The sequence below is a fragment of the Sceloporus undulatus genome, chromosome 4 (genome assembly GCF_019175285.1).
Source record: "Sceloporus undulatus isolate JIND9_A2432 ecotype Alabama chromosome 4, SceUnd_v1.1, whole genome shotgun sequence".
Taxonomy (NCBI): Eukaryota; Metazoa; Chordata; class Lepidosauria; order Squamata; family Phrynosomatidae; genus Sceloporus; species Sceloporus undulatus.
The window spans coordinates 221,910,465-221,929,111 of record NC_056525.1 but is presented as its reverse complement, the minus strand read 5'-3'; the positions used below and the strand labels follow the sequence as shown (position 1 = coordinate 221,929,111).

The following is an 18,647-nucleotide window of genomic DNA, read 5'->3' as shown; positions in this document are numbered from 1 at the left end:
CACTTCTATATGTGAGTAAAGTATGAGGTTCCTGTGTAGCCAGTGACTGTTGAAACATTTAAGAAAAGATCCTGGTTTGAATTTAAATTTGGTAATTGACTGAAGTACGTCAGACCTAGCTGTAGCTGTTTTATATTCCTGCTTGCTACTTAGTCATGACTGTGACACTGCTACCACAATTGTAACTCTCCCCCATAACCTACTTTACTGGGCACCAGCTGCATGGAAAGGTGGAGATCCATTTTGCCAGTGACTGAAGAATGGCTGAATGACTGCCATTGAGGTTCGTGGGGCAGCTCTGAAGCGGTTACTTAGTTAAGTATACTTAACTAAGTAGCTGATACAGGATTATGGCTCAGGACTTCAAATGCTGGTTTACTGAACAAACCATGGTTTATTTTAAAATAGGATTCATGGGCTCTCCAAACTCTTGGAAGAATCATCCCCATGCAGTGCAAAAAATGTTTCAGCATTGCATGCATTATCCAGTATCCATTAGAAGTAAAATTCTGTTTATTGACCATACGTTTAGCCTCCAAAAGAACATAAAGGGAAAACAAGCAAGCATGACTTGCCACATTAGAGGTGGAAGAACTACTTTAAAGCATGGCATCAACTCACCTCACAAAAGTTTCTTATGTGAATTTGTCTAAGCTATTAGAACACATGTGGTTGCTTTCAGAAAGGGTAGGAACTAGGTTTATACATACTTACATTAGATGGATTGAAATCAACGAAACGTAAGTTAAGAATGGTTACATTTTTATGAAATAATCAAGAGTATATCATGCCTTTCTCCTACCATAACAATTCACTGGAATGTGACATCTATCCTCTCATTGCCCAGTTATCTTTTCTAATGATCTACAGAGAGATGAACACAAGTGAGGTTGTGAGGTTTACAAAAACCACCAACTTGTTGTGAAGAAACAAAGTTATATAAATACTGGAACTATAAACAATAGCTAAATTATTATCAGCCTCATAGAAAACATACTAAAATTGTTACCTCAGTGTGTTATAGCAGTGAAAAGGTAAACTCACATTTTTTATTTTTTTAAATATTAGTTGCAAAAGCTCTTCAAAGGAAACAGTTTCAAGTAAGTAAGCTCTTTGCCTATATGGGAACATTGGTTATATTTAATTAAGAATTGTCACAAAGTAATACCACCTTTAAAACAGTACAAGTACCTGAGCAGCCTCTCTCATAATAAAATTTGATACACATTCTAATAATAAATTACTAGCGTCCAGTTTAAAAACATAAGTTATATTGCTTCAAATCATTTTACATCTCTTATTTTGCTTCCTCACCACTGTTCACCAGTAGTGCATGAGAAGTACATTTCTATATCCAAAAAGCAGCACAGAAAAGAATCAAACCATTCTTGTACCAGTTTGTCATCAAGCAGTTAAGTTGGTTTACATGTTCAGCTCCTTAGAGCATGTAACTGTACATATTTCATTGGAGCACTGATGCAAGAGGAGAAGAAATGAGCCACTGTTTTTCTTTAAAGCCACACTGGATGGGAATCAGATGTGAGTGTCTGCCCTAAGTAGACATGGTAGTAAATGGAAGCAAAGGCTGGTTTCAACTGCACTAAAGTTAGTTGTGCAGAATGGCCATCTCACTTAGCAGTAAAAAAATAAAGACTAAGTACAAAACACCCTGGAAATGCCTTTTAACATGACACAATTCCCTTTTAGCCAGTCAGGCTCACAAAGAAGTTGTCTTGTTGTCAAAGACATCTCTGAGCAACACCTTCTTCAGAAGGTTGGTGGTATTCTAAGAAAAACCCAAACAACCAAAAAATTATGAATGGATATATACAGCTACATGAATATATGTTACTGTAGCAGCGTATATTCTAGTTATTAGATCAACATATTGTGTTACAGAAGGGGGGCTGTCCACTTGGCACTGAGGATTTTGCTGGCTTGTGTTCCTTACCTCAGGCTCAGGACCATTCCCGTTCTGTTACTAATCCCTACCCCACCCCATGAGGGGAATGTGCCTGCTTCCAAGTCTCTCTAGATACAACTGAATGAACCAAGTAATGAGTAAACAGGCCTATTAAGATACAGTCATGCACATGTACACTATAGGGTAAAATATATACAGGATGGAAAAACATACTTTCAATCTGCATGTGAAAAGTGTGCAGCTTATCAAACAGTCCAGATAAAAGATTGACTTTACCCCCATGCAAGTCTGCATAGTTTATAAACCTGTCTTACAAGCATCAAGGGAATGCATGCAAGAGGCAAAATCCAAAATGAAATAGTTTAAAGTTCAAAGTCTCTCTTAAGACTTTTCAGATCATCTAAAGAAAATTGTTGTTTTTGCTCTTTGGCAAGAGAATCAAACAGCCGTTGAACCTGTTCCACTTCATTCTTACTAAGTAGTGACCGGACCATCTGAAAAGGAGAACAAATATGTGTGTTAACACTTGTATTTGCTAACTGACTAGTCAATACAATTATTAGCAAGCATTTCATTGTGATTTACATTCACTGAAAGAATTTACAATGACAACATTAGTTGCTTACTTTAAACCTTTCAGCTTTACTCAGATGGACAAGATATTGGTACACTAGATAGGAGTCCTGGCAAAACGCATCCGATTGCAGAGCTTGGATAAAGATTAGAAAAACACTTCCTTCTAATTTGTTGCTCAAAAATACTGGCAAATCTTTTGGCTCAATCATTCTTAACAGCTCTGCACAAGCAGTGATGTCCTTATTGGCATTCACAACATTTATAATCTGACCAAATTCATAGGCATTTGATGGTTTAGAAATTATCAGCTTCTCTGAGCTATTCAATGGCACTGTTGTTTCAAGCTCTCCTTTAGCACTTTGGTATTTTACTTCAACATTCTCTGAAGCATTGGTGTTGGCATCCTCCTCTTCCTCACAGTCATTTGCCTTCAAAAAGAAACAACCACGGTTCAGTTGGTTTTAATATAGATATGTTACATATAGTTTTTCAAGCAGCACAAATCCTTTAAAACCCTCCTATTATCCTAAGAGTAATACTCCAAACTTCATTTCATCACAGACCTCACTGCAGCATCTACCACAATGGTATCTTAAGTTGAAAAACTAGTACATTTGCACTTACAACCATGGCTGACTACAGTGAAGTTAGATCTCCGTTCCTTAGGGGTTTTTCTCAATGGGTTGCCAACAGCATTAAAAAGACCCATGCCATTGCCACCAATCATCTGGACATGCTCTTCAGCTACATTCCCCTGCAATGAGGAGGTGACCTCCTTATCCCAGCTTCGTATTTGAAGGGTATTTATGCACCTATAATACTTAAGAAGTGAGAATGTGCTTGAGGAAAGAATGTTAATAGTATCCAATTCAAGTGTATAAAGAATGATTTACACCATTGCTTACATGCATAAATGATTACTGTATATACTTGTCTATAAATTGAAAAATTTATGCCCAAAATTGACCCCCAAATCCCCCCAAAGTTGACTTATTTATGGTCAGTATGGTAATGTGATACCAGCTTTTTCAGATCTCTCCATGCGGTCAGGAGAGCAGTTTCTTTCTCTCTTGAGCCAAGCAGAGTCCTAGGTGACTGACTGCTGTTTAAGAGTTCCTCTCCTGCCTGCCCTCATTGCTGTCTCAGGAGTAAAGGGTGAAACACTGAAGCAAAAAGCCTTGTAAGTGATTCATTGCTGCTTCAACAGTCCCTCTTGTCCCGTGCACACATACACACAATGAAGGAGCCTCCAGGTTTTACCCTCAACTTATCCACAGGTCATGGCAAAATCCATAATTTTGGCCCCCAAACCTGCCCTCGACTTATACATAAGATCAACTTATAGTCAAGTATATACGGTACTTATTTTCAGAACCAAATTTCTGTGTTCAAAGCTGCCATGAGAACAGCAAAACTGTGCTTTGTGTGTATGTGGTGGTGGGGAATGTGTATCTAGCAATTTAGTACTTCTACATCTAGTTAGAAGTACTGAAAATTGCAATGTAAATCATCACAATGGCAGCAGTGCAAAATCACAGAATCAGATTTGGAATCTTTTTTTGAAGATGTCCAGAGAAGGAGATTTCACCACTTCTCTAAGTAATAGGTTCCACTGTTGAACTGCTCTTAATGTCAAGAGGTTCCTTTCAATGGTCAAATTAAATCTATTCTCCTGTAACTTAAAACCATTAGATACGATCCTGCCCTCTGGGTCACTAAAGAATAAACCAGCACCCTCCTCTCTGTGACACCCCTTTAGATAGAGTGCAATCATACTACCCCTGAGTCTTCTCTACCCGAAGCTGAATATGTCCAACTCCCTCAACTGTTTCTCATACAGTGGGCCCTCCCCTTACGCGGGGGATCCGTTCTGGATCCCCCTGCGTAAGGGAAAATCCGCCTATGCTCGAGCCCCATAGGAAATAATGAGGTGTGTGCATGTGGCGGTGCAGTGCGTGCGAGCCATAGGCGCACGCACCATTGTTTTACTCCCCATGCAGCTTCTACATAAGCTGGAAAACGCATAAAATGCATCCATGAATGGTGCGGGCACACTATATTTTGTTGTTCATACCTCTTATTATCATTCTCGCCTTACTCTGAACCTGATCCAACCTGTCTATAGTCTTAAAATGAGGTGCCCAGAACCAAGACCAGTTCTCCAGATGAGGTCTGACTAGTGCAGAATGTAGTGGGACTATTATTTCCCTCCACTTGAAAACTACGGTTCTATTAATGCAAGCTAAAATACTATTTGCCTTCTTTGTTGCAGCATCACATTGCTGGGATCATATTCAACTTATGTTCAACAATAATTCCAAGGTCCTTTTCACATGCACTACTGTTAAGCTAAGTATTTCCAATCCTATGCATCTGGTTTTTGTGGCCTACATGTAGGGTTTTGTATTTGTCTCTGCTGAATTTCATTCCATTAATTTCAGCCCAATTTTCTATTTTTTTCTAGATTCTTTGGAATTCTGTTCCTATCTTCCAATGTGTTAGCAGCTATTCCTCTGCAAACTTGATTAGGATGCTCTAGCTCATAATGATAAAAATATTGATGATTGTTGGCCTCAGGACAGAACCCTGTGGCATAATCAAAACTTCTGTTGTTGTTTCCAAATTATGGGAACCCTATTGTGTTTTGCTGGTTTTTAAATGATTTATTTATTTCACTTATATCCTGCCTTTCTCTCAAAATGGGATCCAAGGCAGCATACAATAATTAAAAAAAAGGAGAGAGATCTAACTGAAACATTAATTTACAAAAAGTTAAAAAGGAATTAAACATCAGCATTATTAAAACATGATTAAAACAGCTAAAACACTAAAAAAATCTTGACATATATAAAACACAGTTTCTCTCTACACACACACACACACACACACACACACACACACACCACTTTGCACACTGCAACTTCATAGGTAAAATTAAAAATCCTGCCTAAATAGCAATTTCTTCAATTGCCGGTGGAAAGGCAGGAGGCAAGGGGCCAACTCAAAGCCTGGGAGCAGCCACAAAGAAGACTCTCTCCCAAGGAGCCCTGGTGGTGCAGTGGGTAAATGCCTGTACTGCAGCCATTCACTCAAGACCACAAGGTTGCGAGTTCAGACCAGCAAAAGGGCCCAAGCTCGACTCAGGCTTGCATCCTTCCGAGGTGTGCTAATGAGTACCCGACTGTTGGGGGCAAATTAAGCTTAACTTGCTAATTAGTTTACTTGCTGTTCACCGCTATGATCTTGGAATAGCGGAATAAATAAAACAAAATTCTTATTTTATTATTATTAAGTCTTCACTAACCATGCCTGTGAGGGTGGTAAAACGGCGAAAAACCCCTCACCTGCAGATCTCAATGCACACCCTGGTTTATATAAGGAGATATAGACCTTCAAAAGGCCTGGACCCCAGCCATGTAAAGCTTTAAAGGTCAAAACCAGTACTTTGAATTCTGCCTGGAAACATACTGGTAGTCGATGTAGCTGTTTCAACAACGGGGGGAGGGTCATATAAGCCCTGTAACCAGCCCTACTCAACAGCCTGACTGCAACATTTTGGACCTGCTGAAGTTTCTGAACAGTTTTCAAAGGCGGTTGGGTTTTGTTTTGTTTTTAAAGATTTCTTCAGAGGAGTATGCCATTACTTTCCTCTTAGAATGAAAGAACATGATTTGTCAAAGGTCACCCAGTGTGTTTCAGTGGCCAAGTGGGGATTCGAAACCTGGTCTCTCAGAGTCCTAGTCCAACATTTAAACCAATATACCATACTACTCCCCATCCCTTTTCTTTTGTGCCATATCCTTTTAGACTGTAAACCTGATAGCAGGGAATGCCTTGTTTCTATTTGTTGAAACCTTTTCTCAGAGTTTTTACAGCTAAAAACCAGAAATATGTGCAATTAGTCAGTACTGAATATGAGTACTGAAGAGGAAATGACCAGTGAGCTGCCTTTGTTAACATCAATGTGGTATAATATGTGGAACCAAGTCAGCTGATAACTAGCAACCATGTTAATAAAAGTAGCAACAAAAGGATCCTTTTAGTGGAGTATGATCCAAAACCTGCAAGATGTGAAATAGTTGGGTTACTTATCAATGCCCTGTTTCCTCAAAACAAAGAACTTGTATGTACAATTTGACCAAAAGAACTTGAGAGTTGTTAACTAAAGCTGAGAGCATGATTTAAACTTGGCATAGTGATCTCAGACCCTTTTGGGTCTCTCTGCTTTAAAAACAAAACTAAAACTAAATACCTCTTGGATTTCAATTGTTTTCCTTTGCTTTTGTTTGTTGGTTATAACATTTTTGAGTTTAAGCAACCGAGTAGTTTCTTGCAGTTCCGTCTTTGCTTCATCGATACTTGGATTTATTAGAAGAACTTTATTCAGGTCATCAATACTAGCTTTGTAGTCCTGAAATTTAGGGGGGAAATGGCCATCAAAACTAAAGTTTCAAAATACACAATGAAATGAAAGCATACATCACAGATATTGTTACATATATGTAGCTACATTTCCTGATCCAGCTCCCCAAACCTACCTTAACAGCCATCAGCTGCACTGAATGGCAAGAGTTTTGTTCTGCTGGCAATCCAGGTGCAGCAGAATGACATTTCCAGCCCCCTCCTGCCAGTGATCTGCAGTGTGATGAGGAATTGCCATAGGAGTCCTACTTCTGCCTTCACACTGCAGACTGCTGGGTGGCGAGGCTGGAAATGTCACCCTGCTGCACCCTGATCACCAGCAGAACTGACCTCTCGGTGCAATGCAGGCTGTTAATGGTAGGTTTATGGACCGTGGCAATAGTACTATCACTATAAACATGAACACGAGAGAGTTACAAATGTATAAGTCTAGCTTATTTATTTGTAACTGCTTGGTCAATAGTTGCAAATGCTTAGAAGAAGAAGAAAAGACATGGTAATAAGAGTTTGGGCTAAAATTATTGCATTTATTGTTGCGTGCCTTTGCAGCATTTCTGCCTTATGGTGACCCTATCAAGGGGATTTCTTGTCAAGAGTTGTTCAGAGAGGGTTTGCTTTTGCCTTCCTCTGAGGCGGCATCGGTGTGACTTGCCCAAGGTCACACAGTGGGTTTCCACAGCTGAGTGGAGATTCGAACCCTGGACTCCAGACTCATAATCCAGCACTCAAACCACTAGACGATGCTGGCTCTACTGCATTTATACAAAAGGTGTTGCCAAATGTTAGGCTGCTGGCTGTGTCCAGTAAGACACTTTTTATGTTTTCAGGCATCTCCCAGTATGGTGAGGGAATTGCTGCCAAACAATTTCCCCCCCAATTGTTCTCATGACTGAACAAAAATTTGGTAATCACAACATGATTCTAAGTATCTCTTTCCCTTAGTCTGAAGTGGGAGAAGCATCTGCTTACTTCACAGAGGCAACTTCTATAATGATAAGTTTAAATCAGGAATAGGAATTCTGAATTATCCAGGTGTTATTGACCAGGAGCTCTAATAAGTCTTAACCAGCACAGCCAATGATGAACAAAGCTGGGAGTGCAATTCAACAGTATCTGCTGGGCACAATTCCCATCCCTGGTTTCAATCTTTTCATCTGTTTCATGCACTGTTGCCAACCAGCATCACATTCCCAGAGAACCAAATGTTTTAGAGCAGCATATAATAAGTACAGTAATAAATAAGAAGCCCTGGTGGCACAGTGGTTAAATGCCGAAACTGCAGCCACAACATTGTGAGTTCAATCCCAGGGCTCCAAGGCTGACTCATCCTTTTGTAAATCGGTAAAATGAGTATCCAGCTTGTTGGGGGCAACTGGTCTACAGATTGTAAACCACTGAATTCACTATTAAGAAGTATACAAATGTAAATGCTATTGCTAAATAACTAAAAATTGTATTAAAATGCTATAAAATGACTGACTAGGCTGAACTGCAATTAAATAACTTTAATCATTGTTAAGCCTAACTACGACTACTACTATTACTTCTTCTCTTCCTTATTTCTTACTCGCCTCTCCCTGTGGATTGAAGTGGAGAACAACAACAAATAACACAACACATAATATCAGTTAAAAGATATTTTAAAACCATATTAAGGCATCATTTATTTGTTTGATTCAACATTTTAAAGTTTTCCTTTCCCAAGGCAAGTGGGTTTTAATTGGATACATTTGCATGTAAACATACAAATCCTTTTCTATTACTCTTTTCTGGTACAATGTACTGTCTGCTTGCTACACCCATCTACTCCTGGCCTGCTGGCTGGCTGTGAATAGAGGGAGTTCTTTCAGTGCTACTGGGTGACCCTGCAAGCAGGGGCAAAGGACCTTCCCTACCATGTTAGGGATAAGAGGAAGGAATCACATGCTGTTAAACCTAGAGAGTCAGCAACACTTTCCATCTTCCAGCACTGCACTTGGTGGGTGGCTAATAAAACTCCAGTAACACAGTCAGACAGAAAAAACCACCCTGTTCAAGTACTGTTTCTTTCATTTGCCCAAAGGGCAATGCTACATAGCAATGTACCTAGATTTACAGTGTCTTCTCACTCACCTCTTGATAAGAGAAAATGGCAATGAAGAAACAGGAGAAATAGATGACTAGCTGTGTATGGTCATGGGGAGGGGGTGATTTAGGAACATTTCCTATGCTCCATTCCTATTTTTGCTTCCAAAACAGAATCCCCTTACCAAGCCTTCATATGCCAAATAGAGGTAGTTGGTGATACTACCTTTGTTACTACCTGGCCTGCCTCTAGTTGAATTCCAAAAGCATCTTCTCATACAGGCAAATGCTCCATCTTCTTCTGTTGGAAAAAAGCTTCAGAGAAAGCCTGTGAAATCCATCTCCTAGCACCTGGTTTCAATGGAATTTAAACCTTTTACCCCATTTTTCTCAATTTTTATAATCTGTAAAACCCACTGACAGTATTTGATACAGGTACTAGGAGAGCTTGCTGGCTGTCTCACCACTGCTGCCACTAGATCTTGGAACAGTCCTGTGCTGTCAAGATACCCTGCCAGTGGAGGTGTTAAGACTTGGTAGTATTTACCAAAAGTATCACTCAAGTTTATATTCCTAGTTATCATGCTGCTTCACCCAACATGTCCCACCCCTCCCCATATATAGTTAATGTTTATGGTTTGGGGTTTGTTTAGACATCCCCTTATATTGCAAGCTTCAGTTATATAACTGCTAAATATATGTGATAATCAATAAACAGCAATTGCAAGTTAACAGGCATGTTACTCCCTAGCCTTACCTCTAATCCTTTGTATGCTAGAGCTCTTCTATATAAAGCTTTTATATTAGAATCATCTGTCTGAAGAACATAATCGCAGTCCTTTTTGGCTTCTTCATATTGAGACAATTTCAAGCAACAAAGGGCTCTAATACAATACAGTAGGAGGGAAAAAATCAGACACAGCACTGTTAAGCACATATAACCTCTGCACTCATCCAGTCCGAGAACAAATTATCACACTGCATACAGCCTACGTGTTATCAATGGCTACGCCATTTAATTTTCATATAAACTGGATGGAAAGCCAGTGTGAGGATCATGAGCCCAGATGACGATCATTATTTCTGCATAAGAAAGACATCTTTGTATATAAGTATGGACCTACATATAACAGTAACACTGGAAGTAGTTTTCAACCACAAAAATGATGGATCTTAGAAAATAATTCCCAATAAATTTAATAACTAATCCTGTTGATTGAAATGAAAATAGGTTCCAGATTCTGGAGATTTTCTTACCTGTTAGTGTAAATGGTCAGTTCCTGGGAATTTAACTTCATACACTCATTGTACTTTTTCAGTGCTTCTTCATAGTTACCCTTTTTCACAAATTCATTTCCCTGCTTCTTAAGAATCTTGAACATCTCTTCTGAATTTCCACCTGTTTCCCAAAACAGATAAAGAGATGCCCATTCACTAATGGCAACTTTGACCCCAACTTTTGTGGGGGCCCTTGGCCCCTAACCCCCATGAATGTGGAGGGGTGACTGTATTGCTGAACCAGTTTTGCCCCATTCAGAAACCAAGACTGGTATTCACAGACTATGTGTCTCTTCACTCCTGAAAGCAAACATGAAGAACATACCATGGGCTCTTGGTACTTGCTGGGCTTTGGTTCCAGGACAAATCTCCCCACCCTCCACATTCACAGGTTTCAGATTTGTGGTTTGGACTGTTCTGAACTTTGTAGCTGCTGCTTGACATGACCAACCTCTTCACCCCGCCCCTCCTCACCCTTCCTCTCAGTCAGCCAAAACCAATCCTTTTATAAGGGGGGGGGGTGTTGTTATACTGATGTAATATTGTGTGTGGATGTTTAAATTATTAGCTGCTTTGATTGCTTTTACAGCGGGGTATAAATAAGTTTTATTTATTATAACACTGTACATTCACTTGCTTTGCCAAGTGAGTCTTTTGGGGAGTCTTCCCAGGTTGCAGGTGCCTCAACAGTAAGAGAAACCACCACAGGTTGAGTTGTGTCTGATCAGAATGGGGTGGATGGTTCACCCTTGTCCTTCTAATGTGTCTTCTTTTTGTGCCTCTTTCAATAACTACAACTCAAAAGACTTCCTCGGTGTTGGAGGATGAGTACAAGTCATACAGGTATCAGAATTTCCACAAGCAGTCTTGAGTGTGGTAGTGATGGTACGTGCCACCAACTGCTCCATGTCAAGTAGCAGATGGCACTGAACTGGACTTTGGAAATCATTTGGTATCAGTACCAGCAGCTGTTAACAGATGATCTGCTTTTGCAGCAGCATTCATCTCAATAGAGGCACATGGCATTGCTGGAGTTGGAGGCTGAAGGGCCTGCTTATAAAGCAGCACTTTAAATGCAGCTCCCTTTTATTGCATGCTTGTGATATAAAGGTAGAACAGTGGCTGCAAGCAGAGCAGACCTCACCCAAACAATTTAGACACGCTGTCCATCCCAGCCAGGTAGCTTGGAAAAGGAAGAAGTTCAAGCCTTGAGAGTGAACATGGCTTTGACAGCCAAATGCTAGATGGGAAGAGAAATCCAACATGGCAAAGCCGATATCTAAGTGGTCAAAGGCCAAAGCAAAACTGAAAGTGAAGCAATGAAGAATGGTTCCTCATGAAGCTGCTATAGTGGCAGACAAAAAGGAACGGGTGGTTTCGGTGGGAAGCCCCTTGTATAAAGTTGCCGGAGGTGGGTGGGGCTACTGGCAAGGGAAGGACTTAAAAGCCTCGGTGCTCGCCTCCAGACCATCACTCCTCCAGCCGAAAGAGGGAAGAGGGACTATGCACTTGCCTCCTTCTTCCACAATTCCAATAATTTAATTTATTTCACTCTGAGAAGAAAGTTTATTGTGTGTTAGTGCTAATGGAAGTATAAGGATAATGGTTTTTACTTGTTATCTATTATTGTTTTTTTATACTGTATTATGATTTTTGCTGTCAGGAGAGAGTTGTAAGAGTTAGTTAGATTCATATGTTATATTGTATTTTAATTATTATTATATCGTTGTATTTTAGATTCTGTATCTCGTATTGTTATGTCTAGTATCTTGGATTATGTTTACTTTAAGACTATAAATTAGCTAATTATTGTTTATTTCAGGATTGGAATGGGGGTGTGAAGGAATTAATTTGCATTTTTAATTGATTTGTTATGTTACTTGCTATGTATTTTGTATTGGATCTGATATACATTTGTATTGCTATTTTTTATTGAAATTGTTATTTGCTATGTATTTTTGCTATTGTTGTAACCCGGCCAGATTTTATGTGATTGGGCGGGATATAAATAAATCATTATTATTATTATTATTATTATTATTATTATTATTATTATTATTACTGTCAAAAGGCTTCTACTGGATTCTAGAAGGTTCTGAACAATGCTTTTCACAGGCACGGGATAATCTCATTTGTGTGAAGCACAGAGACCATGAGGAAAAATGTATAGCACAAAGTTAAAAAATGTCCTTTCCTGATGTTACATTCAACTGCCACTCACTATGTAAAAATAAAATTTACAGACTCAGAGGTGGCAATGGGCTATGATTCTAGCATCTTTGGACTATATATATCACAGATTATCTAATCCACTGCAAAGTTTTGTTTCAAATTCCTTCATGTACATTTTATTGTGAGCCATAATCAGAACACAGAATACACCTTACTGACAGTGTATGACAAATATTTTAGGCCTGTGTTGTTAATCTTAATTGTCCCTGCAGATAATGGATGAGCTGGAAATAATCCTGTATAAACACCCAAACACTGTGTCCATCAAACCTTTCCAATTTTTACTTGTAAATGCTGTTTAAACCTTTGGAATATGCCAGAAGCTACTCCCAAAAAATTCTGATATTCTAGATATGTCTTGGTGAGAGTCTTTTTGGCACAAAAGCCTGCAGCGAAAGAGAATCTTGAGAACCTCCCAGTACATTTAATACATGGAAACTATATACACACCTCTCTGTAAACAGATCAACATTTTCAGAATGATGAGTGCTTTTTTCAATAAATGTTTACTATCAGTACTACTTACAGATATTTACATATGTGTTACATTGCATTGGACTTCAATACGTACTAGAAATCTGTGATTTCTGACCACCATGCCTGGGTGAAGTTTTATCCAGTTTTGTCTCTGAAGTCACGTTTCCTCCATCCCACCAATGTAATTGGGCAGATACAGGAACAACAGGAATCGGGGACAGCTTTTCTCGCCAATTTGGGCCATCCTGATCTATTAACATTCTTGTTATCCTAAAAAAAAAAACCAAGTTTTCCCACAGATCGTAATCACATTTTTATACTGTAATAAACTCATTATTTTTACAGAGGAAAAGTTTTAAAAATAAGAAAATTTATATAGTATTTAGTTAAATTTTAATCTTTATAGTTTTTTTAAAAAATATTACACATATGCGCTCTTTGCTTAGAAAGGACACAGCCTTTAAATGGTCCCTTCAATCTATATTCGAATATATTTAAGTACAAACTTAAAAGCTGTACTGTTTATCTCACTGAACCCAGCACTGACCACTAACTGGGAGAATTTACAAATCACTTCTGAGATAAGATTCCCCTCTTGTTTAGTATGCCTAGAGAATTTCACCAGATATAGGTGGGAACAGGGGTAGGCAATCTTTTTGAGCCAGGGGCCGGGTCGCTGTCCCTCAGACAACTGGGGGGCCGAAGCCAAAAAATAAATAATTAAATGGAAGACACTTTTTTTAAAAAAATGGAGGACACGCGAAAAAATTTGCTTATTTTTAAAAAAATGTTAATATAAATGCATGTTTCTGAGGCTTCTATAGAAAATTGCCCCCCAAAGGCCCCGGCGGCAATCGGTGGCAGGACCGGGCTGGGGCCGGTCCCAAGGCCTCGCCGGGCCGCATCCGGCCCGCGGGCCGCAGGTTGCCTACCCCTGGGTGGGAATTTTGTCACATTTTTTTAAAAAATCAGAATTTAACAACATCCAGAAAGTGAGAAAGCACAACTGATGGACTTTCCCATCTCTATCGACTGGGAAGAATTTCAGTTTTAATCTGAATTTATTCAAATTAGAATGCAGTAAAAAGCAAAGGTGACAGATTTGACCGTCTCTACATTTTACTAGCATTTTAAAAGAAACTCAGTAGCTGCAGTGTTGGAAACCAATTTGACATCCCCTGAAAGAATATTTTCAAATCTTAATATATAGATATATAAATTCAATTTAGCTTAATTCTATAGTTTATATATTCTGTAATCCAGAATATATAATCTAGAAACAAATACTTTGCAAGCGAAAATGAATTACCAGCAGGAAGTGGAGAAGGAGGAGGAAGAGAAGGAAGTAGCTGAAATAAGGAGATAGGTTGCCAGGAAGGGATGAGTAATAAGCAGTGAAGCAAAAAGCATACATAAGACCTAGAAAGGAGGAAAAAGTCATCTTGTTAAGAACAACAAAACAGAAGGCGTCCTAAAGAACAAGCAAGCAAGAAAAGAGTATTTTGGCAGTTCTGTAATTGTGTAAATGTGAGCATAAAATTATGTCATGCACGTTACACATTATTTATTTCAAATGACATTTAAAAATATTACTACTCATAGCATTTTTAAAAAGATAACTATGGGGCAAAATAGATGGGCGGGAGGGCCTTTCCAAAAACAGATTGGGGCTGCTGCAAACACACGTTGTGGCCCTAATCCACCTTGAAGCCAGCCGAAAAAGGAGTGGTAAAGATCCACTCCTTTTTTGGCTGGGGAAAAGGCACTTTTTCTCACCCCACTGCGGCCCGGTGGCAGCTTCAAGCCACTCCAACAGCATGCAGCGTATAAACACTGTGCCACCAGAGCACCTTAAAGCCACCCACATCTGGCCTGACTTCCAGACGGCTTCAGGGCAGCATTGGGAGCATGCGGCATATAAATGCCATGCTCCCAAGCCACCCGGATGGAGGTTTTAAAGGGCCATCTGTTCCAGCCCTATGTTAGTTTTCCTGCTTATAAAAGAGTAGATGGGAGAAAAAATAAGAATGTTATGTTTAACACTAACAGATTTATTTTAACATCTGCTTTTGTGGATTATGATCCACTTCCTTAGTGTATCTCAGAAACTGATTGCAATCCAGAAAAGCGTATAGTAAAATGAAATTGAAAATGTTAGTTTCCTTTTGTCTTTTTTGTTTCTCCTGTCTTTCCCCCCGATTTTTACAGCAAAGACTGATTTTTTCTCTCTGATTATGTTAAGGTAAGACTCAAACATAATCAACTAAAATGTTTTTTTCAGCTTTTGCTATAAAAAGTAGAAAAAAGATGGGAGAAAGAAAGAAAGATGAAAGAAGACTTTGAGACTATAAGACTCAGAGAGCCAGCATGATGTAGTGGTTTGAATGTTGCACTAGGATTCCAGGAGACCAGGGTTCAAAAATCCTTGCTCAGCCATGGGAACCCACTGACTGACCTTGGGCAAGTCACCCTCTGTCAGCTTCAGAGGAAGGCAAAGGGAAATCTCTGGAAAATCTTGCCAAGAAAACCGCATAAATTCATGTTAGAGCTGCCACAAGTCAGAAATGACTTGAAGGCACACGATAACAAGGACTCAAACATACCATGCACTTTTCTAAACATAATGAATGTAATTAATGTTTTGTATCTCTCTAAATATCATAAGATAAATTTCAAGTATCTTAGACATGCAACCATATACTTCTGACAATAGATAGATTCAGGCTACATCCACACTGTAGAAAAAAAATCCAGGTTGACAGTTTAACTGCCATATCTCAAGGCTATAGAACTCTGGGAACTGTAGTTTTGTGAGACATTTAGTTTGCTCTGTCAGAGAGTTCCAGTGCCACAACAAATTACAATTCCCAGAATTCTCTAGCACCGAGCCATGGTAGTTAAAGAGGTGTAAACCTAGATTATTTCTGCAGAGCAGATGTAGCCTTAGTTCTAGGATTCAAGGAAAATCCTTGCTGAAGTATTCACATACACCCCTTTTGACTTCCACATTTTGTTGTATTACATCCCAGAAATGAAATGGATTTGTTTTTTTCATCACTTGTACACAAGATACTCAACACTATAAAGGAAAATATTTTTGTTTGTTGTTAATTGCCATCAAGTCAACTTTGATTTATGGTGACCCTATAAATGAGAGACCTTCAAGTCATACTGTCACTAGGTCTTGTTCACTCAGGGCCATGGCTTTCTCTATCCATCTTTTCATACTAGCTCCATTACAGTGGATCCTTGTTATACGCTGGGGTTTGGTTCCAAGATCCCCCGTGTATAACAAAATCCGTGTATGCTCAAGTCCCATTAAGTATAATGGCATAGCAAAATGGTGTCCCTAATAAAAAATGGAACATCAAGGTAAATTTATACTTTTTTGGAACATTTTCAAACCGTGTATGCTTAAATCCGTGTATAAAAAATCAGTGTATAAGAAGGGCCGACTGTATTGTCATTTCTACTGACTCTTGTCTTCTCATGATTTGTTCAAAGTATAAGAATCTCAGTTAAGTCATCTTGGCTTTTAGGGATAGTTCAAAATTGATTTGCTCTAGGACCCCTTTATGTATTTGTAATTTTAGCAGTTCATGGTGTCTATAGAATTTTCTCTAGTACCACATTTCAAATGAGTTGATTTTCTTCCTATCAGCCTTCTTCACTGTCCAGCTTTCACAAACATAGATAGAAACTGGAAATACAATGGCATGGACAATGCTAATTTTAGTACTTAATGATTCATCTGTAAACCTCTGGATCTTGTCTAGTTCCTTCACTGCTGCCCATAAAAGTCCTACTTTTCTTCTAATTTCTTGACTGCAGTCTCTATTCTGATTAGTGAACAACTCAAGTTATGGAAAACCCTTAACAATTTCAATGTCTTCATTGTCTACTTTAAAGTTATGTAAATCATTTATGGTTATTTAATTTTATTTTTAATATTCAGCTGTAAACCTGCCTTTGCAGTTTTTTCCTTGAATTTCCTCAGCAATTATGCCAAGTCGTCTCTATTTTCTGCCAGCAGTACCGTGTCATGTGCATATCTTAAATTGTTGATGTTTCTTCCTTGAATTTTAACCCCTCCTTCCTCTGATTCTAATCTCACTTTGTATATCATCTGTTCAGTGTAATGTTAAACAGGATGATAAACTGCAGCTCTGGTTGTCCCTTTGCCAAGTGGGAACCATTCTGCTTCTCCATATTCTGTCTTGAGGGTAGCCTCTTGTTCTGAGTACAGTTTATACATTAGGACAATCAAATGTTGTGGCAAAGCAATTTCTTTAAAAGCAATCCATGGTTATTCATGGTTTACACAGTCAAAGGCTGTGCTATAATTTATGAAGCACAGGCTGATTTTCATTTGAAATTCTTTGATGTACTACATTATCCAAAGTATATTTGCAATATGATCCCTGGTGTCTCCTCGTAGTGCCCAAAAAGTTCAGTACACAAAACCAAACTTGCACTTGTTGATTGAATAAATATCTATTCTCTTGAGGCAATACTTTGTATAGTGATACAGACTAACAACTATTTTTAACCATATACAAGTGTTATTTCATATTTCAATAAACATCTCCCAGTCATTCTACAAAATTCTGCCATTTAAAAATATATATTTGGCAGCTTTGAATTTGTTTTTATTGTTTGTTTCTTGCTGTTGCTGGAGAAAAGCTGAATTTCAGAAAGAATCACAATATATTCCAGTTTTGTTTTGTTTGTTTTTTGGTTTTTTTTTGTCTTAGAGATGGTGGAGTAGGCCTAAGGCAGAAAATTTCTGTCTGAGAACTCCCATCTTCTATACCCATCAACAGTTTGTTGTTGTTGTTGTTGTGTGCCTCTGAGTTGTTTCTGACATACGGCAACCATAAGTCAAACATATCACAGGGTTTTCATGGCAAGTTTTGTTCAGAAGGTTTTGCCTCTGGTTTCTTCTGCGGCTGAGTGTGATATGCCCAAGGGCATCCAGTGGATTTCCACTGCTGAGCAAGGATTTGAACCCTGGTCTCCAGAGACATAGTCCAACACTCAAACCACAACACACAGTGGCTCTTACCCATCGACTCAGGCTTGCATCCTTCCGAGGTCGCTAAAATGAGTACCCAGACTGTTGGGGGGCAAATTAGCTTACTTGCTAATTAGCTTACTTGCTGTTCACCGCTATGATCTTTGGAATAGCGGTATATAAATAAAACAATTATTATTATTATTATTATCAACAGTACCTCAACTCACTGCTGACCTGAACACACAGACAAATCATGTGGGAATCCCTTCAAGGAGCCTAATCATTATGAGTTTTAAACAATAAGCAGCAATTCTGAATCAGGCTTAGAATTTGGGATCCAGTGAAGCTCCATGATGACAGCAAAATCAAATACAGTGGTACCCCGGGTTACGAAATTAATTCGTTCCGCCGCTGCTTTCGTAACCCGAAATACTTCGCAAGCCGAAAAACCCATAGGCGCTAATGGGGAAAAGCCACGATTTCGTGTGAAATAGCGCTGAAAAGCACCAAAAAATTTTTCGTAACCCGAAAAAACCTTCGTAACCCGGAACAGTTTTTTTAAATGGATTTTTTTCGTAACCCGGAAATTTCGTAAGGCGGCGCATTCGTATCCCGGGGTACCACTGTAGTCTAAAAAACCCGGTCCTCCACTTTTGT

General features: G+C 38.9%; 1 protein-coding gene across 2 annotated transcripts in view; it reads right to left on the bottom strand.

Moving 5' to 3' along the window:
* Positions 1-745: 745 nt before the first annotated feature.
* The window catches only part of SPAG1 (sperm associated antigen 1), a 57,873-nt gene continuing 39,971 nt past the window's right edge, over positions 746-18,647 (bottom strand). For both annotated transcript variants that reach the window (XM_042465008.1, XM_042465009.1), the window contains 6 exons: positions 13,068-13,243; positions 10,244-10,385; positions 9,744-9,870; positions 6,753-6,911; positions 2,551-2,928; positions 746-2,418 (listed from right to left, as the gene is read on the bottom strand). In XM_042465008.1, the coding sequence (XP_042320942.1) occupies positions 2,287-2,418; positions 2,551-2,928; positions 6,753-6,911; positions 9,744-9,870; positions 10,244-10,385; positions 13,068-13,243 (1,114 nt within the window). In that variant the 3' untranslated portion in view covers positions 746-2,286. The remainder of the gene's footprint in view (positions 2,419-2,550; positions 2,929-6,752; positions 6,912-9,743; positions 9,871-10,243; positions 10,386-13,067; positions 13,244-18,647) is intronic.